We start from the raw sequence: 24220 nt of genomic DNA, 5'->3' as shown, positions 1-24220 counted from the left end.
CTGATGAGGTCGGACCGAACCCCCCACCCCGGGTCAGCCCGGCCCCGCCCTGCAGGGAGCCCGGTACCGCCCCGCGCATGCGCGGCGGGGTTGTCCGCCTGTCAATAAAGCTTGAACAAGCGCCGGGCTCAGGACGCGCGGGCGGGTGTGTTTTGTCGTGTGGGGTATTCTTCTTTTTATTTATTTATTTTTTTCTTTTTCTCTTTCTTTTTTTTTTTTTTTTTTTTTTTCTTCTTCTCTCCCCGCTCCTCCCCACCCCCGCTCTCCTTTACTTTGAACCAACTTTATCGTCCCCCACTCCCCCTCCCCCTCCCGGCGCGGTGATGCGCTGAGGCCGCTCCGCCGTCGGCCCCACTCGGCCCGGCCCGGCCTCGGCATGTCGGGCAGCCGCCAGCCTCCGCCGCACCCCGCCGCGCCGCCCGCCGCCACCTCCGCCACCACCGCCACGCCGGCCTCCTCTTCCTCCTCGTCTTCCTCCTCCTCCTTCTCCTCTTCCTCTTCGGCGGCCATGGCTCCGGGCTCGTCCTCTTCGGGCGGTGCTGCAGCGCGGCCTGTGCTGGTGGCTGCGGCCGTGTCGGGTTCCGGCGCTGGGATGGCCCGGCTGGCGGCGGCGGCGAGGCCCGGTGGCGGCTCCTCGGCGGGAGGCGGTGGGAGCGGCGCGGCCGGCGGCGGCGGCAGCAGCAGCAGCAGGAAGAGGCCGCTGCTCACCCCACTCTGCAACGGGCTCATTAACTCCTACGAGGACAAGAGCAACGACTTCGTCTGGTGAGTGCCATCTATCGTGATAGCGGGAGTCGCCGGGGGTGTGAAACGCCGGGAGGAGGAGAAGCAGCCGGCGGCACCACCACCACCACCACCTCGGGGGCTCGCAGAGGGCCAAGAGCCTTTGGTTCGTCTCCCTGTCCCGGGGGAGGTTACGGCTTCGGGGTTTTCCCCCTCCCCCCCCTTTTCTCCCGGTGGGTGTCTGCTTGCTTTCGGGCCCTTTGTTGCAGCGTTGCCTTCAACTTCTCTGTTTTCAAGCCAAATCAGGTTATTCCTAGCAGGTTCCTCCTGGGGCACAGTTCCGGAGCGGTCTCGACTTATCGGAAAGGAGTAGCACCCCCGAGGTGTTTCCTCGTAGCGTGCTGACATGGCAATCGGACGTCCTGTTCTCCTGGGCAGGCTCCGGAGGGGTCACCTCATCCATCCGAGCCCTCAGGCTGCTCTGCTCCCACCTCTCGAAGAGGAATCAGCGGAGGATTTTGTGCTCCTGAGGATGAGGCATCTGAGGAATCTCAGGATGGTTGATGGGAGGAGGTGTGAGCTTGCCTCCCTTGCTGGGAAAGGTTGTCTGGCTTGACCCAGCAGTAAGGTTTGTGTTAGTCTGGCACTTCAAACCAGATGAGTGGGAAGTGCCGACGATGAGAGGAGGAAAAATCTGTCTTGAAACTGTTCAGATGGCCTCCTTCTAATGGCTGGCTGAAGCTGCAGCTTGTAGCTGGAAATACTGTTTCATCAGAAGTGGTGGAGTGAGGCCCTCTGCAATGTGTAGTTTGAGAATTGCTGGCAATTTGTAGTTTTAAAGTAAGTCCATTGCTAATGCATTTCAAACCTCCCAACATAAGGAGTAGGTTTGATTTTTTTTTTTTTTTTTTTTCTTTTTGTAGCTGGTTGGATGCACTAAAATATGGATAGACAGTAGGGTAAGTGCTCACATCTGAGAGTGAGGAGATAATGGGAAGAAACTTGAGTTGTAGGGAAAACATCTATCAAATAGAAATAGTATAAACAAAAAAAAAGTGGAAGGGTAGTGGGGTACATCTTCCAAATGACTGTGTGACAGCTCTGAGTTGCAAGTAAAGGTTGGATGTTTGGCAATTCCATAGAACATGGTCTTGAAAACCTGTAGTCTTGATTTTACAGCTTTGTAAACTGTCTAGCAGAGTGTATAGGAAATATCTTTGCTCCTCAAGTGAGAGCATGATTGCTAAAAAGTTGGTGGCAGGAAAAACAGTTGCTACTTCTTACTAGTAATAAGCAATAATAAATTGCTACTTAACACTTCAAATGGTTGTTCACTCAGTAGCAGAATTGGGTTGAGAGGTTATCTGTAATCTGCTGGTATCTTGCTCTGGCTGAAAGGCTGTGTCAGGTGGATTTAAGGGCACTTGGTGGAGGAGATGGCTGTGTTGCTGCTGGTCAGGAAGGGCAACTCAATTGTGAGTGACTGCCCCTTCTTTTGTTATCTGTTGTAAAAATGAGGGTGTTTGAAGGGAAATTGCACTTGTAACAAAACCAGTTGAGGTATTTTAAGACAGTACAAAAAGCTGTTTCCTGGGTTTTATTCTGCAGGTAAGCTTGAAGGAGAACATGTAATTAACCATTTTCTCATCAGTGGGGGGTGCTGCTGGCTGAACAAGTGAGAAGTGGAAAAAAATGGAGTAGTAACCAGGGCAAAATGTCTTTTCTTGTCCCACTTGGTATTTATAAGATCTGCGTGAGTCATTGAAGTGCAGTTCAAAAGCTTTAAAACCAGACAATTATTATAGTTAACTTATCTGCTTTCTTTACTGCTTTGTCTATCTGTGGTCTGTAGGGCTTGTTGCTTATATTAACAACTGCTTCAAATCATAACATTCCTTTTTTTTTTTTTTTTTTTTTTTTTTTTTTTTTGAGTTTCAAATACCTTTAGCACAGAAATTAATTCCTCTGGGCAACTCTGGAGTTTTGAGCAATCTCAAAGGTGGCCAGTGTGTGTGTATTTAAATAATTACTTTAAACAAGCTTTGGATATCTTGGTCTGAGAAGCAGAACTTCTCCATATGCCTTTTTTTTTTCCATATACCATTTTTTTTTTCCATAAGGACACTTTCAAGATGCTTTCAGCTGCAGAGGATGCTTGATCATTTTTCTGAACATGGTTTGTGTGTTGCTTAGCAGTTAGTTACAACTATGAACTCCATTGTGTGTCTGCTGGTACCAGACTGAGGGTGGCAAAGAGTAAAGAAGTTTGGGTGAGTTTCAAACACCAAGGTGCAAGTGGAAATCCTGTAAACAATGCATGCAGCCTCCCTGCCTATGTTCTGAAAATGCCATCTCAGCAGTGCAAGGCCTTGGATTTAGCATAAGCATTGGCTGACATTGCTAGGCAGGGTTGTGAAATGTTTAGCAAGTGTTCCCTCTGGAGATTTTTTCCAAGTGTGTAGTGTTGGTGGGATCTATCAACTTCTGCCTGGAAATGTGTAACTGTAGACCAGGAAGGTAAGTAAGTCTGACCTATGAATGGCTGGTATGGGATAGGAAACTTTGTTTCTCTTGCTGCAGGATGTGGAATTTAATGGTAGGTTGTGCTGCCTCGGCAGCCAGGCCAATTCCCAGTTGCCTGGAGAGTACCTGAGGGGATCAGAGGATTTTCATCAGAGGATTCTCTCCTATCCAGCAACATAACTGCTCGTGATTTTCCCTCCACCTTGCAGTAACCCTCCCAGTTAGGAGCTGATTAAACCTCTCCAAAACTGGTTCCTATCCATCTGCTTTGCTTCCTGGATGGAGGGGATCCTAGTGCAGGCTGTCTCTACAGTGGCTGCTTCATACCAGGGCTTGTTTTTGAGAGGATGGAAGAGAGGATGTTGCATATTGACCTGGACAGGTAACAAACCCAACAAACTTAGCTGTGGGAAGGGCTGTGTGTGCCATGTTTAAAGTTGAGCTTGCAGTGTCATGGTTTTTTAAAAAGTTCTTTACTCCCATGGTTACCTGGTAATGTCAGGTATGGGATGAGTGTATTTGTTCTTGTGTTTGATCTGGAAAACCCCTTTATTAAGGGTTTTTACTACAGGTTGACCCTGGAGATCACCAGCCAAAAACTTAGTGACCTGCTTAGATACCACACACAATGATGGTTACACGAGCTTTTGTTACATTGGAGTTTCATATAGTGTAGGTAGTAATGGCAGTGATCTGGGTACCTTCCTGTGTGAAAGACAGTCTAGAGCAAGTCCTGCTCTCTGTTTAGACTGAAGAGGAACAGAATAAGAGGGAGAAACTGTAATAGGTCTTGTTTGCTGAAGAGCAAAAGGAATTCAAAACCTGTTTCAATCCTACAGTGACCAGTCAGGTGTTTGGGTAGCAGCCAGGTGACAGTGGCACTCATAAGAGATGCCTTGAAAACAGCTGGCAAGACTTAGAGGCATGAACTTGGTTAAAACTATTTTAAAAATGTTTGAGATCTACCTCAGAAAGAGTGGTAAGCTTTTGCAGTACTAAATAAATAGTAAATCAGGCATCAGTATCTGACATTTTTGGATTGCTGAAGTCATTTGCATCCTTTTTACCTGTTTCTGCTGCTTCAGACAAATAGAGAATAAGAGCTCTCACACACAGGGAAGCTTTGATTTATTTCACTATACTTGTGCTTCTCAGTTTCAGTGCATACTACAAGCCATAGTATGCCTTGAGTCCCCATCACTCCATGCTTTTTTAACCTTCTCTCTGTGCAAGGTTAATTTAACCTAACTGGTGCATAGCAACTTTCATGTGTTACAGCCAGCTTGGCCTCAGGAAGTATGAAAAGGCATCAGTCTTACTTCCATTTGTGAATCTCTGAGCATCTGGGAGGGAAATGGTTCTTATTGTAAACTTCAGGCACTCTTAATGATGACCCTGGCACTGAGTGGCTACATTTGCTGACTCTGATTGCTTTCTTCTCAACTATTTTGAGTTCTATCATTTTTCCAAACAAACTGGTATGAAGAAGTTTGTGCACAATGATCTTGGGTGAGTGGCATGTTAGGAGGCAATATTCTTTTTTAGCTTTGATTTATGGTGTCCTTTTGCAGACAGAGGAACATTACAGCCTTGTTGATTGTTGTACTTTTTGGAGGCAGAGTATTAGGTGAGTGCTGAAAAAACTCTTGTCCTGTGGGCAGTAGCAATGTTCTTAATTTGATGGAAAAAGTGAGATTGTTACAGCATGACTGGAAAAAAGTGGAGAAATTAAACTGCTCATCACCACTGAGGAGACACCAACCCCTGGAACTCATAACTTTAAGGCTTTCACTTTCTTTTCTAAAGGCCAGCTAAAAGACTACAAAGGTGCCTGATTTGACTCTTATTAATCCACTTTTGTTGGCTAAGTTTGTTCATAATTTGTTTTGACCAAGCAGAGCCTTGAAACTAAACTTCTAAGTCAGAATCAGTGACTTGAACTCAAAGCTGATGCTTCTCAAGACAATGGTGTGCATAGAAGAGTCTGCCAGGTAGAGGGGCAGGTATGTGTTAACTTGGAGGCTTTTTTTGTGGGACAGAATTGGTGACTCCATTCAGAGTAGTGTTTTGGTTTTATTCGTTTGCCTTTATGTTGTGTTATACAGAAGATTTGATGAAATATTTAAGATAACCTGGTTCACATGTGAAGTTGGACAAACCTTTCAGGGCATCCATGTTTTCCAATTTGCTCTTTTGGAGGGTGGTTGCACTGGCAGGGGATGCAGCTTCCTCTCCGTGGGCTTTAAAAAAGTGTTATTTAAGAGTTTTATGTTTAAATTCCTGATGGGATAACAAATGCTAATATCTTCTAAAATGGATGGCAGAAAGAGGAAATTACTTCTGTGGAGTGCTAAAAGGGGTGAAATTGAGGTGTTCTTCTCCCCTGCTCAGCCCAGCATTGTTTGTGTAGATCTGGGATTTTGATACTAGATTCAGAAAGATTTGGGCTTTTGAAAAGTTAACAGTTTGTTAACAGCTCATTCTGTGGGAACAGCCTTGTTGGCAGAAGGTGGGAGAAGGCTGTGAAGAAAACAAATGCTGTTGAAAACCTCTGAACTGAGATTTGTGTGGACTTGGGGGACTGAGAGGAGAGCACTTGGACCTTTACAGGCTTGAAAGCAAGGTGAAGCTTCTGACACAGCTGATGACACGTTTTAAATGCACAACTGGGATGTTGTTTCCCACAGCATCTTGCCAGGTAGCTGGCCAAGACCTGAAGATGTGTGGAAATATCTTGCCAGCTGTCAGGGATAGCAGCCACAGGAGTCACTGGATTTAAGATGCATCCATCTCTCCTCTGCTTTCATTTGTGTTTCATTTTCCTTTCAAACATGTCCCAGCCACTTGAGGTGGATTTCTCCCACTGCCTGTCTCACAGAGTTCCTGCGGCTCTTGTGTTGCTCAGGTTCAGGTAGAGCTCTGCTTGCTTCCACAACCTTCTCTTCAGCTCCCTGCATGGGCCTTGGTGGCCCTTCCCAGAGAGCTGGCTGTGCTTTTGTCACCCCATAGTCTTGGGGAAGAAAAACCAAACCTGAAGCCCTAATTTTCACCTGCATTCCTCTGTCTTATGAACAGTCCCATGTTACCTTCCCTGTCTGACTTTGTAACACTGTCCTTGATGGTTGGTTGACTCTTTAGGTTGTACCATACTTTCATCTTGCTCTTCAGCAATCTCAGTCCTGCCTGCTCCCTGGCATCATGCTGCAGGCACACCCCCTCCTTATCCCCCTTTTTTCCTTCTGGTTTTTAATTCTTGTTCTCATTACTTCATTTCTATTTTTATTCTGCTCTGCCTCTTCACATAATTTTTTTGTTAATTATAGATAGATATTGGCTGAAAAAAGGAAGGATAAACTAATTTTGGTGTAGTTTATAAATACCTTATGTCTGCTTATGTAAAGACCAGGTTATTTTACATTCTGTTAGACATCTAGTACAGAGGGTTCTTCTGCAGCCCTGCTTGTTGGAGGTTCTCTGGCATATTTTGCAGCTGTTGTGAACACTTACCTGGTATCTTACTATAGCAACCTGCAGTATCATGGAGTTCAAAGGACTTCTTGATGATGCCCTTTTGATCTTTATACTGTCTGCATGCTGTTTCACCTTTGTGTCCTCTTTCATTTTACAAACAGAGTATTACCCAAGCTTGGTTAGTTGGCTGCTGTGAATGAATAATATTTTCTTTCCTTTTTTTTTAACATGGAAGCATGTCTTTGTTTTGTTTTTCAGTCCCATATGTTTTGATATGATTGAAGAAGCCTACATGACAAAATGTGGACATAGTTTCTGGTAAGATGTTTTGTACTGTGCAAAATGTCCATCTCTTACAGCACATGTGAACTGATGGTACTGTGAATCCCTTTCCTTCTCAGTTTTTGTTACTTTTCTGTCTTCTGTCCTTGCACTGAAGAAGGGGTTTAAAATAAATTTTTTAATGATGGTTAAAAAAAAAAAAAAAAAAAAAAAAAAAAAGGGCTGTCTTAGTGATTGAACAAAAAATACTGTGCTGCCATACTTTTGTGAAGAAAGAAAATGGTCATAAACTTGTGGTAGCATCCAGTGCCCAGAGTCAGAAAAATCAGGGAGTCCAACCTCTGTAGAAGTCATGGTTGGTGCTGGGATGTCCTCCTTCCCCTTTGCAAGACCACACACATGGTCTATTGCAACTCTTAAACTTTTGGAGAAGATGTGCTGTGCAGGCTTGGTTCTGTTGTAATGAATTTGCCCAAGGTCCACTTATTTTTCAGTGTGTTATCTCTGGCTGTCATGAGGAGCAAAGTTTTCATGGAAAAGTATGAGAAACCCCCAGGGCAGGTGTGGAATTGTTTGTTCTCCCTGTGCTCACCTAGGGATTGGAATAAATGGTGAACTGTAATTTTTAATGTCCTGTGTACATTATACTTTTACAGTGTCTGTTAACCAAAAAATAAATTGCTTACCTTTGAAAAGAACTAATAATTTAATAGTAACATAAAGCATTTCTCAACCAGCAGATTCAGTTAATTTCAGAAATGGTATGGGTGGCAACAGGTAAGGTAGCTGATATTGTACAGTGTCTTGTATGTGATAACACTTTACCCCTGTGATCTGTAACTGTTTTAAAAGTCCAAGATGAGAAGCCTTTAATTATTTTTAATCAGAAAGAACAGAGCAACATTGTCACATGATGGCTGTAAGAGCAGTCAACACAAAGTTAGATTCTTCCTGAGATGCTTAAGCTTAATGCTAAGATGCACCTTGTAGTTACTCTGTGCCTCAGAAGTCACTTCCAGAGAGAACAATAGCCAAGGATTGAGGGAAATACAAGAAGTAGGTGAAGGTTTCTTCTGTGCTCAATTAACAAAAATGCACAAAATAGCTTTTAATGCTGCTTGATAAGGATTTGGCTAACCTAGCTGATTATGCAGTCTGTTTGTCAGCTCTGCCTGTGAAGAGGGGCTTGAATTTGAGATGGGAGTGGGGCTGAAGTGTCCACGTGGACACAGCCCTGGGGGAAAGAAAAAGAGTAAAGTGTTTTAAGTACCTTTTGTGACCTTTACCAAGAAACTTTGCTGTCTTTCTGCTGTAGCAGACTGAGTTAGCACTGGAACATTTTGCCTCTGCTGTGGGATCTTGGTACTGCAGCTGTTCCTTGGCAAGGCAGAGCACATGTGATCTAAGGCTGACATTATTTACCTTCTGCTTGTGTTTTGTTTCTTTGTTTGCTCACTTGTTTTGTTTCTTGCTTGTTTTGAAACAGCTATAAGTGTATTCACCAGAGCTTGGAGGACAATAACAGGTGTCCCAAATGCAACTATGTTGTGGACAACATAGATCATCTTTATCCCAACTTCTTAGGTGAGCTCTAGGCTTGTTTCCATGAGGACCATCATAGTTGTTAAGAAAGGCAGGCATCTGCAGATTTTTCCTAAAAATAACCACTTCTGGATATTTAAAATCCAAACATAAGCCCTTTGGTCACCTGTGTTTTTTATTTTAAAAAAAGTATAAATTGCTGATACTCCACTGCCTCTAGCAGTTGAGCTATGTTAGTGAGACTGACTTGCTGCTGTTTGCATACTAAGGAAAGCAAAACAAAGATTTGCTGTTTGCTAGGGATTTGAATCTTTTACTTGTGGTTTTTTTCACTGTTGTCTTTCTAATAATCAGAAACATGCCCTGTTTACAAAGCATGGACACTGAAGGGGGGTAGATTGAATTCATGTTTTGTAGTGTTTTGGCTGTTGGAATGATGTCCATGTGATGTGCCTGTATGTGTTAATAACATGCAGAAAAAAATATTTGTATACATGAAATCCTAACTGATTGTTGGTTAAACTGCAGAGGGAAATGTTCCTAATTAGAAATATAGTTTAAAACTTTGTTGGGAGGGAAAAGATCAAAGGAAACATTGCAGGGTGAAATGTCAAAATTAAATCAAATCTTGATGTTGTGTGGGGGTATCCATTTAATAGTAAATAGATTAAGGGTCCCAGTAGCCAAGGGAGCAGGCATCTTGATTTACACTCAATGTGGTGTTCTGAAGGTGGTGCTGAGGCAGGTTTTGGAGGATGTGTTGGGCCACTGAGTGTTGCTTCCCTAAACCTACATCCAGGGATTTCACATCTGTGCTGGAGGAGGGGGAAACAGACATGAGGAAGAAGCTTGTGTGGGTGTGCAAAGGGCTTAGGTTATCTTTCTCTCTTTGCACTAAATTGGTATGAAATAAAACTAGCAAAAATTAGCTTTAAAAATGCACACAGCGATTAAAGGAAAAACATTGTTCTATTTGGTTGCACTTGGTTTGGGACTGCAGTAAATCAGTTTTATCTCCCTCACACTCTTCTGTGATTTACTTCTGTCTTGGAGTTAGAACTTCCACAAAGCACCATGGGGGCTTAAAAAACAGGAACAGAAGCAGTTTGGGGAATGTGTAGGCATTGTATTTGACATTAAAAAAAAAAAGAAAGGAATACATTGAGAAAAAAATGGAAACATCTTTTACTTTTTTAATTACTGAGAAGCTTACTGTGGAATTAATAAATTTTACCCCAATGTTTTAACTTGAGTTTTAATATTTCTCTGTGACCTTTAAATCCAATTCTGACATTCCATTCACTTGTTTTTAGTCAATGAACTCATTCTTAAACAGAAGCAAAGATCTGAGGAAAAGAGACTCAAACTGGACCATTCAGTGAGTAGCACCGTATGTTCCAACTTTTTTTACTTTATATTTATTTAATGCTTTGGTACAGCAATTGTCATTATGTGGCTTAATTTAGAGAAAATTATTAAGTTGTATTAAGTATATTAAGTTGATGCTTTAGCTTGTTTTATGTGGGAACAATGCTAATATCAGTCACACTAGATCCCTTCAGCCTTGTTAAATCTCATTTTTCCTGCCAGTTACATAGGTGTAGAGGCAAGCTGTGTTAGCACAACTAAGGGTCATATGATGTATTGAATATAACCTTGGAAACTATCTGTGCAAGCACACTTATTTAAAGGTAATAATTTTCATTCAGTGTTGGAAATGATAGCTACAATCAGAGTGATGGATGATTAGGAGTGCCACAGGTTTGTCCATGTGCAAGAGGCTGTGTTGCATCAAGAGATTGGAGGGAAGCTAATAGCAGCCACAAGAGGGAGAAGGATGTGTTCCACCTGCTGGTATTCTGGCTCTGATCCCAGATAAAACTGCCTTGAATATCTTCTTGACTTCCTTCATGTCATAGAATTAGAGCATAATCTGTGTTCTCAGCTCATGATAAGCCCTGTACAGCAGCAGTGGATGCTTTTTTCAAGATCAAAAGGAATATATGACATTAGCCAGAAAACTTGAGTATTTGTCTTACTATGTTTGGCTTCTTTGTGCAAAGTAATATTAAAAATCACTGAGCCTCTGTTTTTGTCAGTTAAAAAAATGCTCTGAAGGTTTTCTATCAGAGAAGCCAATGCTTTCAGCAGTTACATGCTTTAGAAAAGAGCACACTTTAAGGATTCATTGGGTTACTGACAGTAAATTTTATTATTTGATATAAAATGTGCATTAACCATATCTGATTTAAAATGCACACAACTGACGTGGGGGCATGTACAGTAACTTATTGGAAATTGGTTCTGCTTTCTCATAGTGCACCTAAATCTATGCCCTTAGATGCATCTGTTAGATACTACTTGTAAATGGAAATCTACCATGACTTTGGCCCAAATCAGTGCTGGGTCTGCCTTTTGGCAGCACATAAAATATGCCAAAATCTCTAAAAAAGAGAAACCTTGCTGTTCTATCAGCTCCTTCATGTGTCTGTCCTCTTACTACTTCTGACATTAAGTAAGAGAGGTCATTGATTACATATTGCAGCAAAGATGCAGTTTGTTGATCATGGATTTGTCATTAAGAAATCATGTGAGGGCATCATTGAAGCTTTGAGTTTAGCACTGGTACATTTAACTTGAATGTTAGTATGTCAAAGTTTGGTTTTAATCTTGTTGCTATGCCTAAAAATCGTAATTTTCCCTAATTGTTCCAGTTTGAAATTGAGTTTTTTGCCTGTGTGGTTTTCACAGGGTCTGTTGAAAGTTGTGTGTTCTAGATGGATGCTAATTATTTATTTTTTTTTTAATCTAGCCAGTACAGATAGGCTGGAACCTCTTATAAAGTTTCTAGTTTGCAGTGGGATAGCAGTTCTAGCTCTAGCAAATTTAAATGTCTTGATCTAGTGTCATAACTTTTAAAGGTAGGACTTTTTAATCTGTCTTTGTTTCTTAGAAGGCCTAAAGACCTTTCATGTGCTCCTGTTGGTTCCTAAGGTTTTTTAATGTACAGCTATACTAGCATTAGCCTAATAGCTTTTCCTGTGATATAAGATTTTTCTTTACTTTTTACTGGCAAGGAGAAGAGCAAATGAATGGCCTATAGGGAAGAATGGGCTGCATGGTAGTGTGTTGACTTTTTGAGGAGTCTTCAGCTCTGACAGATTGAATGAGATCACCCTGAGGAGCTCATCTTTTCTGCTCTCACATTTTTCCCAAAAATACTCTTTAAAAGGAATAGTTTGGGAGGTGAGAGTAGGAAAGAAATAATCTGATACTGCTGCCTCCCATTTGAATTTAGCATTAAGGCTTTTCCTATTGGTTAAAAAAATTAAGATACCCCTTAACAATATTTCAGTTAGGTGTAATCCAACTAAGCTTGGATAAACATTTTCTTTTTCTTTCTTCTCTTAGAAATATATTCTGACAAACTAGGGCACAAATCAGATAAAATTGTGGCTGTGAAATTATCTCTTCCTAGCCACAAGCAGCTATGCTCTCGAAGTGCAAATATCTTCCAGGACAGAAGAGCTATATGCTGAATATGTGGGAGAATTGGGAATTCTGATTCCTGGAAATTGCTTTTGAAATTTTTACAAGGTGATGAAATGTTGCAGTGCTGCTCTTAATATTTGTAGCTGGAGTTAGCTTTGTATGGTTTGAATTTGCTGTCTTCTTGTTTGCTTTCCAGAATGGCCATAGGTGGCAGATAATTCAAGATTTGTTGGGAACTGATCAAGACAATCTTGACTTGGCCAATGTCAACCTGATGTTGGAGCTGCTGGTGCAAAAGAAGAAGCAGTTGGAAGCAGTAAGAAGCTCCTCTTGTCTTATTTAAATGAATACTGTTGTCCACTTAGGTTTTTCTCATGCTTTTATCTTCTATTCCCAAATCACTCAATTTTCTTTTCTGTTTTGGTGTTGAAAAATTGGTCAACTTCCTGACCTTTATTGCAAATTCATATTTTTAACTGTGATGCCCATAACATGGTTATAGTGTTGCTGCTGGCAGGGAAGATGGAAAAGGGTAAGGCAAAGTGGCTTGCAGAACAGGGAAATGCATATGAAGCCTGCCAGTTAACTGTTGCACAATTAAATGTCAGCTCTTTCTTGGTAATAAGCACAAAGAAGTCCAAAATACAGGTTAAGGGGATAAACTCCATGACATTTGAAAAAGATCCCACCTTTTGGTTTCTACTGGAACTGATAGAATCTGAATGACTGCCATCCCTGAAGCCTTTTTTAGTATGTAATGCTTGAAAGAAAGTTCAGTTCTTGTTTATGAAGCTAGTTTGAAGATTTATACAATATGAGGCAAGCTGTTCCTATGATTTTACTGAAATGGAGTTGGTTTGGGTACTTATCATTTGGCCATTCTGTGCTGCTGGTCTTGTGAGGCTTTTTCCAGTTCTGAGAGCCAGGCTTTCTAAATTAAACTGGATTATAAAACTTGGCCTAGTGAACTTTGGAGGTTGGATTTTGGTGTTTTAAAGCAGGTAGGGATGAGTTGTATTGGAATGGCTTTTCTTCCTCTTGTGTAACTGGTGGTTACACCTGTTGTCGTTCTGATGGGAGGAATGTAACCACAAAATATGCTTATGAGCTACTAGGAAAAACTTTTGTTACTTTATTGCATGGGCACTTGTACATAACTTTTTTTATTGTGGTTCAGTGAAGGTGTGATGAGAGTATGGTTTCTAACTTCTGAGTTACATCTTTTTTTCATGTTTTCAAGCTTTTTGTGTAATTTGTGACAAATCAGAAACAACTTAGGCACAGGGCTGAGTGTAGGGGTGCTTCTGGACAGTGTTATCTTTTGAGGCTACTAAGTTTAAAAAAAAACAAACAAAAAACAAAACCAAAAACAAAACAGCTCAAACCAAAACCATGCCTGATATGTAAAGAATAACTTAAACATTTTTCCTTTCTAATTTTAGTTGCTTTGCTCTTATTGTGTTTAGGGGTGAGGAAAAATAAACTAATCTCAAAAGTTGTGGTCTTGCATCCTTATCTCTTTGCTTTTTTCTGTCCCATATTCCTTTAATGGAATTTCCATGCTCCTGTGTCGTCTTTGATTGAATGTTCACAGTCCTTTAATAATAAATCTTTTGGTACTTTTTGAAAATAAGCCTCAAAATGCTGGGATAGAATTAGGGCTATATTACTACTGGAATATAAGTTTTATTTTCCTTTCATCTTACGCTTCTCTTCTCTTTCCCTCTTCAGTTTTTGGCCATTTTGGGTCAAACTATTAAGCTGATGTTTGAGTTAAATGGCCTGTTATAGAAAGATTGGAAAGAGGGTTTTTTAGCTTCATCAGTGGCTTTGTTGTCTTTTGGTCAGGAGAAATCTTAAGCAGTAAAATCTTTATCTAAACACAAATATTAATTATAGGGAGAGGTGTTTTTTATACAAGTACTCCATGCTTCAGTGTGCTAATCATGAAGGGGATGCTAATGGACTTCCAGGATAGAAGATGAGTCTGAAGAATTTGTGTTGCAAAACCAATTTCAGATGCAGCAGCCAATAAAACTTAAGCATTTCAACTTACTCAAGAAGAACTGTTAGGAGGATTTCTGCCTTCATGTTAAATCTTAGTGTGAGCCAAACAAAATCTTAAAACCTGTGAGCCAGAGTAAAACAGGAATACCTGATTCTCCTCTTCACCTCTAAATGAAATCTGTTTCTTTGCTAAGTGTGAATTTCTGTGTATAAAATGGATGTTTGTTTCTTTTAACAAAGTGTAACTCTTATACATTATTTACTGTGTTACAGGAGTCGCATGCTGCACAGTTGCAGATCCTGATGGAATTTCTCAAAGTTGCCAGGAGAAACAAACGAGAGGTAACTTTGTGTTTTAGTGTGGGAGGTGTTTTTTACTATTTTTCTACCAGCTTCTATTTGAGTTACATGTTAGCCTGGTATTATCTCAGCAAAGGAAAAGCAAGATATTCTGGGGACATGAATTTCAAGGAGAATAATCTCTTTACATGTGACAGCTTCAATTCTAAATCACTTGTCTTTCTGTCTCACACTTGTGAAATGTGTGATGAGAAAGGAACTTGATAATGGAGATTCCCCACTCTAAATTTAAATGTAATTTTTGAAACAATTTTTTTCTGGATTGGGGAAGATGAGGAAGGAGTGACATTTTTGTCCCTATCAACTTTGTTCTTTTAGCATATCAAATACCATGACTAATGCTGTGTCATGAAAGAATAAATATTCTGTGCTCCTTCTTTGTCTCAAAATGACTCTCTCAGGGAATGAGAGCAGGTTCTATAATCACATACATGATGCTTTATTGCTTCAGACTTACTATTTATAATGTGGTAATGCTGCCTTTGTCTGGGAGGTGAACTGAGAAGTGGAAGTGGGTGCTTCAGGATGTTCAAACACTGCTTAGAGTGCTCTTCCTTGAGTCATCCTGGGGTGATTCAAGTGTAGGGTGTTTGGGGGAGTACTGTTAAGTCAGGGATGACTTTGCTTCCTCCTCCCTCAGTTAGAACTGTGTTAAAACAACTCTCAGAGGAGAGGCTGTTGATACCTTCTTGGGTTTGCATGTGCCAAGTGAGAAGGATGAAGGGAAGGGAAATTGCAGAGCTTCTTATTCTTAACATACACAGTGTTCCATTGACTGATTTTTCAGCACCTAGGAAACCTTCCCCATCTCATCTGCATCTATTCTTGGCTTTAGTAATAATGTACAAGGGTAGTATTTATTTTAAGGCTGAATAAACTTAATTTTGACTGCAGCTTCTCCTAGTGGCCTTGGGAACATCCTGAAGCCTGCTGCGGACACACACCTTATTTCAGATCCTCACTGTTCCTGCTTATGTGTCCACTCTGTTGCTAAGACTTTCCTCTGTTACCTCCCTTTCTATTCAAACATGAAATGCAGACTGTCACACCTCAAAAGACTTTTGTTTGGGCCTGTCAGTTCTGCCTTTGCCCTTGTGGTTAACATCTGGCCATGTCATTTATTTGGAAGGAAATGAGGACTTGTCAGACTTGCTACCAGCAACCTTTCTTGGGTTATGCCTGTGGTGAAGATGTATCCAGGCTGCAGAAGGCCTGAGGTGCCAGTTTGGAAGCTGAGGAAAGGGGTTTAGGTGATGACCTTAATGCTGTAAAGAGGAGGAAGGTTATCAGAGCTTCCAAGTTCACTGTAGTTTCCTTTGATGCTGTAATAGGTGATTCCTCAAGAAAAAAGAATGGAACTCAAAAATGAGTGGACCCTGGACCACCTCTACAATGTAGTGCACATAGCAGTGAGTCCTATGAGCTGGTATTATTATGGGGAGGAGTTAATTTCCTAATTCAAACACATTAAATTTCCTAATTTAACACTTCTTGCTTACTTAATTCCAGTTTTGTGGATTTTTTCCTTCTGCCTTTTTCCTTCCTGCCATCAGGAAATAATGACTTCTGGCCTTATTGGGGGGTTTCATATCTAGAGGAAAATCTTTCTAGATTTGTACTTAAGAATTCAGAATATTGCTGTAGTAAATTATTTTGACAAATGCATTTTTCTTGCACTTTCATAATAGCTCTAGAAGATAAATGTGAGGTTCGGCACCTGCAGCAGTTTATCAGAAATCTTGTTTTGATCATAACTTTCCAAAACATTGATCTTTCAAGCTGAAATTCACTTTTTTTTGTTTTGCACAAAGGTATTGGCAAGTCTTAAAAAAAGAAAGCTGGTATTTTGTTTTCCTTTTGACCTATGGCAATGTGGCAAAAAGACAATTCCTAGTCAGTGCTAATAGGGGATAAAATCCTCTTACTTTGAAAAAGATTTTAAACTGTCCTGGTTTGGGCCAGGATAAAGGTGATTTTTCTAAGTTTCTTGTAGATGGTTGAACTTGCTGAGGTTGACAGCAAGTTTCTCAAATGGAGTATTCCATCCCATGTGCGTCATCCTTGGTATGGAGTTGGGGGATCACGAGGACCGAGCCACACCCTTACCAGCTGATCGGCCTCACCTGAGATCACCAGCAGAAGTGCTGGGTACCACCCCCCTTAACAGCTAATTGGTCTCGCCTGTTGCACTATAAAAGACCAGCAGAAGCTCCTCCCTGGCTGCCTCCCTGGCTGCCCTGCCCGGTTGCTTGCCTGCCTGCCTTCACCCGGCATCTTGGAAGGATCCCATCCATTCATCTGCCTGTGGTCCTGATTCATGCCAGCCTACACCTCCAGTCCGTTTGCCTGCCTGTGTTCCTGCCTCCTGTGTGTCCAGCCTGGACTTTCCCAGGGCTGCCCTGCAGCCTTGGTTTGCGTGAGAATTGTTGGGGGAAAGGGGGAAGGAATCTGATATTCATTCTCTTGTATATTTGTATATATATATATATATATATTAATCTCTCTCTCCTTGATAAGAAAGAAGAGAGAATAATAGAGAGAGACTTATGGGTTGGAGGCTAAACCAATCAACTTTAATGAAACAATAATGCTATATATATATATATATATATATATCAAATTCTCCAACATACCTAAATGTTAGGTAATACCTGTATTACCTAAATGTGTTCTTATTTCTCTTGGCAGCTCTCACATTTTGTTGGCTTCTTTCTAATATTAAGTCTCTCAAATCTAGTAAACAAAACTTCTTTCATGTCTGTTAATGCAAGGGGGCTGTTTTCAGCTGGTAGACATCCTGGGGCAGAGAAGTCATCCTGAAATGCCTCAGTTTTGTTGCCCTGAATGACTGCTTAGCATTTCAGAATAATTATCAATCTTTTCAGCCTGAAATGTATCTTATCTACCCAGCTGTCTTCACTTGCACCACATGGTGAGCATGTTAAATACTAAAAATAAGAGGGGTTATTAGTTATTGTGGGATAATTGTAGGGAATTATAAGCATGAATTCTCCAGGGCTGTCATTACCTTTTGTTAATCACTTCGCTTGTCAGGTCTTACTTTTCTCTGCATAGATACAGGGCTGAACTAATGAGTAAGCAAGAGGAGGTGACAGAACTAGAAATCAGTCATGATCTTATGTTGTCATCTAGTCTTGATTACAGTCCAGGACTCCTGAAGTGAATTTATAGCTACAGTAAATTTTTCTATCCCCTGTGCTTAAGTAACTGGTATTTTGAATTTATTTGCATTTTTAAACTATTCAGTGAGAGACATGGGCTCTGACTGCTGGGATGATAAGCCAAGGGTTCAGCAAGCTAGAGGTGACTGTGTAAACATCAGTGTGTGACAGCTGACACTTGTGGCAGTGGAGAGGTTTTCCCAAAGAAAAAGAGGGAGCAGCAACCTAGCATGAGGAGCTACACAGCATGCACAGTGATGTATGAAATTCTGAGGAAATCAGTCTGAATGTTCAAACAGTTTTGTTCCCTGCTTCAGACATCTTTCTTCTGTGACATTTTTCTATCAGCCCCTATCATTAAGCCTTCAAAGTCTTACTCCTGCAATTGAAACTGGAGGAATTACACAACAGGATGGGAATAGGAAAATTCAAGATATGAAGCATGTTTCCAATCAGCCTGGAATCTCCTTCCTCCTGCCTTCAGGAATTGTGTGTGCTATACAGCCCAGCTAGGGTTTTGTCCTCAAACCAAGCTAACCTTTGTTAGCTCTTCCTTAGGTGAAAGGAAACATTTACCATTTGGAATAAGTATTAATCAGAGAGAGAAATATTCCCTACAGGTAAGTCTGGTTTAGGCAGACAGCCTATTTGTCTAAAAAGCTTGGATGTGATTTTATTTATTTTTACCATTGAAAGTAACTTGTTGGAGGCTCAGGTGTTCTTCCTGTCTTCATACCAAAATAAACTTTGCATGGTTTTCCATTTGTGTAAAGACTTTCTAACAGTGAAGTGTCAACAAATGGAATTTCATGTCAAAACAAGTGAGGTTTGCAATTAATTTAAAAGGCTGAAATTTCTAAGCTCTGAAGATGACTTCCTTGCTGTGGTTGCCCTGTGTCTTATGATGAGCTCTGTATCAGAAGCAATACAAGAAAGAAAACCCTGGAACAGATTTCCACCTGGTTTCCAGAGAAAGAAACTGAATTTATTTGCTGTGGGGTTGTTTTAAGTATTGAGTTTTAGAGGAAGAAATAAATTTGACTGTGTACCTTTAGGAAAAGTTTTTCTGTTGATACTGAAGTTTACACTCAAGTTTGAGCACTCTCTGATGGAGGAACAAGAAGCAGAAAGAGATCATGTTGGATGAAGTTATTGGATAGGATGAACTACTGGATAATCCACCAAGACTGCTTGATTTATGCTCATCAGCTGGGCAGATGTTACATTTTATGCTTAGTGCAGAGGAAAAAAGGAAAAAAGATGCTTCCTCTGGTTGTCTTTTTGTTTTTGATCTATGTTGTGATGAATTCATGACTGGTTTGCGTTCAGAGCCTTGAAGGTGTTAAGACCTGACAGGGCTTTGGAGCTTTCAACAGTGTGAATTCAGACACTGTTTAAACTGCTTGGTGGGAATTATGTTAGTGAGTTCACAGTTATTTCTGTAGAAAATAATTCTGCTGTTCTTGTGAGGTTGTTTTTTTCTCAAATTGTAAGGACAGTTGCTCAAAGGTATATGACACTTTTCCCAGTGAAATTTTTCTAAGCTGTCTCTGGCACTGGGAGACTCTGCTGAGCTTTTCTGTAGACATTTGAAACTGGCACAAGGAAGAGGTTGAACCATTTATTTGTGCTGTACAAAGGATGAAGTCAGTGCCTCCTGGGGGGCCCTTGGTCCAGGAAAAACAGGAACACCAGGCATGGAAACTCAGCACTGTGCCCAGCTGTATTGTAGTGGATAGCCAACTGAAATAAAACTCTTACCATGACCTGGTGTTTAGTGTTGTGTAAGTTCAAATTTAGACTTTTTAAAAGTCTTGTATGGTAGTTAAGTAGCACCATGGTGTGTCTCTAAACTTTGACCAGTGGCTTCCTTTCATCCACATACTCCAGGGCTGAGAGTTTTTCTTTGGAGAACTTTTTGTATTTGTGCCTGGACAGCTTCAGATCAGATCTCAGATCTCTTCAGAGAGACTCAGATCTCTCAGGGGTTTGGAGGGCACTGACTCTGGTGGCTGTGAAAAGGGTTTGGATCTGAAAAGCTGCCTGAAAAGAATGTCATGAGAAGCCTGCATTTCCTGCTGTGATACCTTCTCTAGTAACTGCTGAGTTTTTTTTCTTGGACATTGCTTTAAAATATTGTATTTACTTATTGTTGCTAGCCTGTATTCTTGAACAATGTTACCAGTGGATCATATCTTATTGAATTCTTTAACCCCCTCTGAAAAGACTGTTTTTTCAAAGGGGGGTGCTCACCTGGAAGCTTTTACAGCTGCAGTTGTGGGGGGGAGCCTTTTGCCTCCTTGCTTTAGTTGTGTGCAGCTCCTTCACTGTGTAAGCTTGTTTGTCTTTGGAGTTTGCCTTGGGTGAGAGCAGCCCTGAGTTGTGCTTTTGGCTTTTTTTGTTAACTGACATGCAGCTCCTTGATATAAAATGATCTTTCCAGTCCATCAGTTCTTGACTTGCATGTTCTGAAATCCCTTTTCTGATGACTATCAGAATAATAGACTAGTTTGGAGTAATCTTTTTTCTTTTGTACCTATGTATGTATTTAAGGTAGAACTTTTTACATACTTCTTTTAATTCATTTAGTGGAGTTAGTTTGCATGATGATGTTTAGCTGCTAAATTAAAACTTTTCCCCTATCCTTACTGGGTGTTTCAGTTCTGGGAAAGCAGCAGTGTCTGAGAAGAGTTTGTAGCACACACTTCTATTTTAGATTACCTTTCAGTGCTCCTTGTAAGTTTTTGTTTTATTTTTTTTTTTTACTTAATTTGAAATTTGACAAATCTGATTCTACCCATCACTGGGACAGGACTTGGCTTGCTTTCTGTGCCCAACATAGTGAAAATCAAATGAAGGGTCTATAAATTTGGATATACTGCAAGGACTATAACTCATTTTGCTTAAACATTCTTAAATTAAACATTCTTAAATGGTTGACAATTATAAATCAGTAGTCTCATTTTTCAAAGTTTAATTGGAATGAATGTGGACTGATTTAAGGTCTTTTAAGCTGTCGAAGATTAACCATGAAACACTTGAGCCAATCTACCAAAAAGTTTCATTGTGTGTGTTAGGATCTCATTTGATGCTGACAGTGTGAGAAGGCTCTTTCTAAAATATGTACAAAACACACTTACTGATGGCAGCAATTCTATAGTCTAGGTAAGGTCAATTCTATAGACTAGATAAGTTTATTAGCTTCAAGTTGCCTGCCTTAATGTGGTTAGAAGGAAGAATTTGTAAATGAAGTCCCAGATCTTGTACTTTTGGCTTGATGCATTATTTAATAAAACTGGCCCATGAAAAGTGTCTGTTCTTGTTCCTATAGAAAGTTCTCCTGTTCATGTGATAGCAATAAATATCAATTATTTTGCACTTGTCCAGTTCGGCTGTGAGCCAGTGCATTGTAGAATAGCTGATTTCCTTGCTGTAATTCTGGAGCTTCAAAGTGTTCTTGTAGCTTCTTTTGAAATGGGTTTTATGAAAGTAGAGGACTAATGATATTTGTCTGTTAGAGCTGAGTACTGGTAGGACCCTTGCTGTGAAAGTGTCACTTAACTTTACCACTAATCCTGGAGCTATAGCACCACCTGCTATTCTTGCTGTTGGTTTTGCAAGTGAAAATGGAATTATCTGTTATGATGTAGTGGTTTGTAAATTATCTGTGGCTGTCTGGTTTTAAACCATTAAACTTGAGCTGTCTGTGACTCAAATATAAACTGTAACCTTTAGTGTAGGGAGATTAGATTGTAAATACAATTTCTCATTCCAAAGAAGCAATCACGTTAGAAGTAGGTGTAGACCCAGGGGTCTTTTCCTCTGCTGTCTTCAAGGACAGGTTTTTTTTATGTTGAAAAAGTCAATTAAAATGGTGCATTATCTAATGCAGAGCACACACGGATGTTTGGAATGCTGATCAATAGTGGGGTTTTAGTGGTGAGTGTGTTTTAAGTGAAACTTTCTGCCACTTAAAGGATCAAGCTTAAGCACCTGAGCAAATAAGTCTTTGGGAGCAGCTTGTCCAATATTATTGGAAAGAAGTTATACTGAGCATAATGTGTCTTACAATGCCATTAACTTGGGGTTTAGGCAATTTAATATTCCCTTGAAAACAGGGAATATTAAGGAAGGAAATTCCCTTTCTCAATGATAGAAAAATCTCCTTGTCACACAAATGTAGTGTGCTTCATAAGCTTTCAGTGGACTTGCCAACCTTTAGACTTTTATTCTGGGTTGAGGAGAGTCAGCTGGACTTCCAGATCTCAATTTATTCATTAGACCTGTGCATCTTAGTGAAGCAGATGTGTCTTGGAGCTAAGTTTTGTCTGTGTAGGGCCAGACCTGGAGCTCTTGCCGAGAAAAGTGTGTGTGTTTGGATGGGACTTGTCTGCTGAATGAGGATGGCAATTAGAGCTGGTAAGCAGATGAAGTTCTTGCTTAAGGGTAAACAATCACCAAGTCTTTGGCCTCACAGTTGTGAGGAGTAAAAACAGGTTACTGACTGACTGAAAAGTAACTGAAAATTGTAACTGAATTGATTTTGACTTCTCCCATTCTCTTACCTGCAGCAATTGGAGCAAATCCAGAAGGAGCTAAGTGTTCTGGAAGAAGATATCAAACGAGTAGAGGTGAGGTGCCCAGACATTGTTCTGACTGGCAATTTTTCATTTTCCTCAAGCTGCCTGCCTTGCTTGTGGGGCTGCTGTGTTAAATTTACAGTGTTTGAGTCAATGTGAAAATGAAGAGATAATGCTCTTCCTTTAATTTGTTCATTTAGTTGATGTGTGCAAGCTGCAGGTAGGTAATAAGGGCCTTCATTAAAACTAGCTTTTTATCCAATCATGCCTTTCAATTTATTTTTTTTTTTTGTGTTGGTAGTAAGTATTTTAGAATAACTGCTAGAAGACAACAGCCAGTATATTGATCATAATGATTTTTGTACATTGCGGTGTTCTGGCTGTTTAAATTGTAGCAGCATGCAATTCTTAAAATGGAGAGGTACAGGAGGGTGCACAAGAGAGCTGTGATACAGAGGCTGGATAAGAGCAGAACCAGTTCCTGCTGCATGTAAAAACAGATGCAGTCTGCTGCCTCCTGATTTAACTGGTCTAATTCATTAATGATTGGGATCTTATGAGATTTTTTTAAAGTTTACTTGCCAAGTAAACCATTTAGCTCAGTCTTTTGTCCTTGAGTCCTTATGTTTCTCCTTGGTTGTTCTTACTTTTAATTGTTTTAATGTTTTGATATTAGTAGGAACCTGATGTTTCAGGAATGTATTGTAGTGCCACCTCTGAATAGTGTTCCCTTAAAGCTTCTTGGGAGTCAGTTTGTAGGTATGCCTCCTTTGCTCATCTGGAGCAGTCAGCACAAGCTCCCAAATATTGCCCCCCCCAAAAAACCTTTTAGATTTCTTCACTTCCAGCTTATATGTGTGCAGATTAACTATAAAAATAGAAATAGAACTGACAACTGCAGGAACTTCTTATAACTGATAGCTGTGTAGATTGACACTTGGTAGATAACAATATTTTTCAGACATATTTTCTGAATGTTTTGAGAAATAAATATATAATCATGTGCTTCCTGGAGACCAGTAAAATAAATCTTCAGAGCTGGGAGAAGCTATTCTCAAAGTTCAAGATCTTCTTTTAAGGAATATCTAGCTCTGCTTCTCTGCTCTTTAATCAGGCCCTTCAGTGGAGTGCAGCTGGGGTATGTGTCTGTGTGATCTTGGTTCTGACCTTAAATCCTGGGATCTCTCTAACCATGAATCTTCTACTTTCTACCTGACACCTGAGGGGCTCCTGTGGGAATAGGAAAACCACTGGGAATGTCCTGGAACACTTTTGCCCCTGTAACTGAGCTGCAGTGTCCTGCATAGCTTGCATTTCCCAAAGAGGTGACAGGCACAGTCTTGCACAAGGTAGAGAGCAGGAATTGAGTCTGACAAAGCCAAATTTATGTGCCAGGTTTGTCTCTTGTCCACTTTCCCCATATGAGACCGATGGATCCTCTTTTATATGTGTGACATGACTCTGCCCCACCTCTGCCATCTTGTCTTGTGGCTGTTTTTGCCCTGATCCATATCCAGCATTACTTTCCAGTTGCAAGGGCTGTCAAATAAAAGTTTGCATGTATCCCAGAAATGCAGTGACTTTGCTTGTTCCGTTGTGTTCAAGGGAGGTCCTGGGTTACAGACAATTAGATGCTAACCAAGTCCATTGATACTTTTTTGAGTATTAACTCCAAAATTGCCTTTTTGGGGGTAAAAAGCACTGTAGTTGTAGAGTTTCAGGAAAAAAAAATAAAGAAAATGTTTGTTCAGATATAGTAGGGACTTCTAGCTGAGAGTTGAATAGATGTAAATACAGTTAATTATGTGCTTGTAAAAACAAAAAAATTGCTATGTGGACACTGTATTAGAAGTTGCACAGTAATTAATGGTTTAACTAACTTTGTACCATGGCTTTGTTTCAGGAAATGAGTGGGTTGTACTCCCCAGTCAGTGAGGACAGCACAGTGCCACAGTTTGAGGCTCCTTCCCCTTCTCACAGGTATGGAGTTTGCAGCTCAGGTTTCAGGCTCTACACATAGTACTTGTTAGGCCTCTTTGTGCCATGCCCAAAACACAA

General features: G+C 40.5%; 1 protein-coding gene across 5 annotated transcripts in view; it reads left to right on the top strand.

Moving 5' to 3' along the window:
- Window positions 1-286: 286 nt before the first annotated feature.
- The window catches only part of COP1 (COP1 E3 ubiquitin ligase), a 120084-nt gene continuing 96150 nt past the window's right edge, over window positions 287-24220 (top strand). Inside the window, exons 1-8 of one of the 5 annotated variants that reach the window (XM_071751146.1) lie at window positions 287-765; window positions 6976-7035; window positions 8486-8583; window positions 9855-9919; window positions 12230-12349; window positions 14314-14382; window positions 22154-22213; window positions 24066-24142. In XM_071751146.1, the coding sequence (XP_071607247.1) occupies window positions 377-765; window positions 6976-7035; window positions 8486-8583; window positions 9855-9919; window positions 12230-12349; window positions 14314-14382; window positions 22154-22213; window positions 24066-24142 (938 nt within the window). In that variant the 5' untranslated portion in view covers window positions 287-376. Of the gene's footprint in view, window positions 766-1070; window positions 1297-6975; window positions 7036-8485; window positions 8584-9854; window positions 9932-12229; window positions 12350-14313; window positions 14383-22153; window positions 22214-24065; window positions 24143-24220 lie in introns of those variants that run through there. The other 4 variants (XM_071751145.1, XM_071751147.1, XM_071751148.1 and 1 more) reach the window with 4 other exon arrangements.

Source organism: Heliangelus exortis, chromosome 8 (assembly GCF_036169615.1).
Source record: "Heliangelus exortis chromosome 8, bHelExo1.hap1, whole genome shotgun sequence".
Lineage (NCBI taxonomy): Eukaryota > Metazoa > Chordata > Aves > Apodiformes > Trochilidae > Heliangelus > Heliangelus exortis.
The sequence above is the reverse complement of the archived record's forward strand: the minus strand, read 5'-3'. Positions and strand labels throughout refer to the sequence as shown.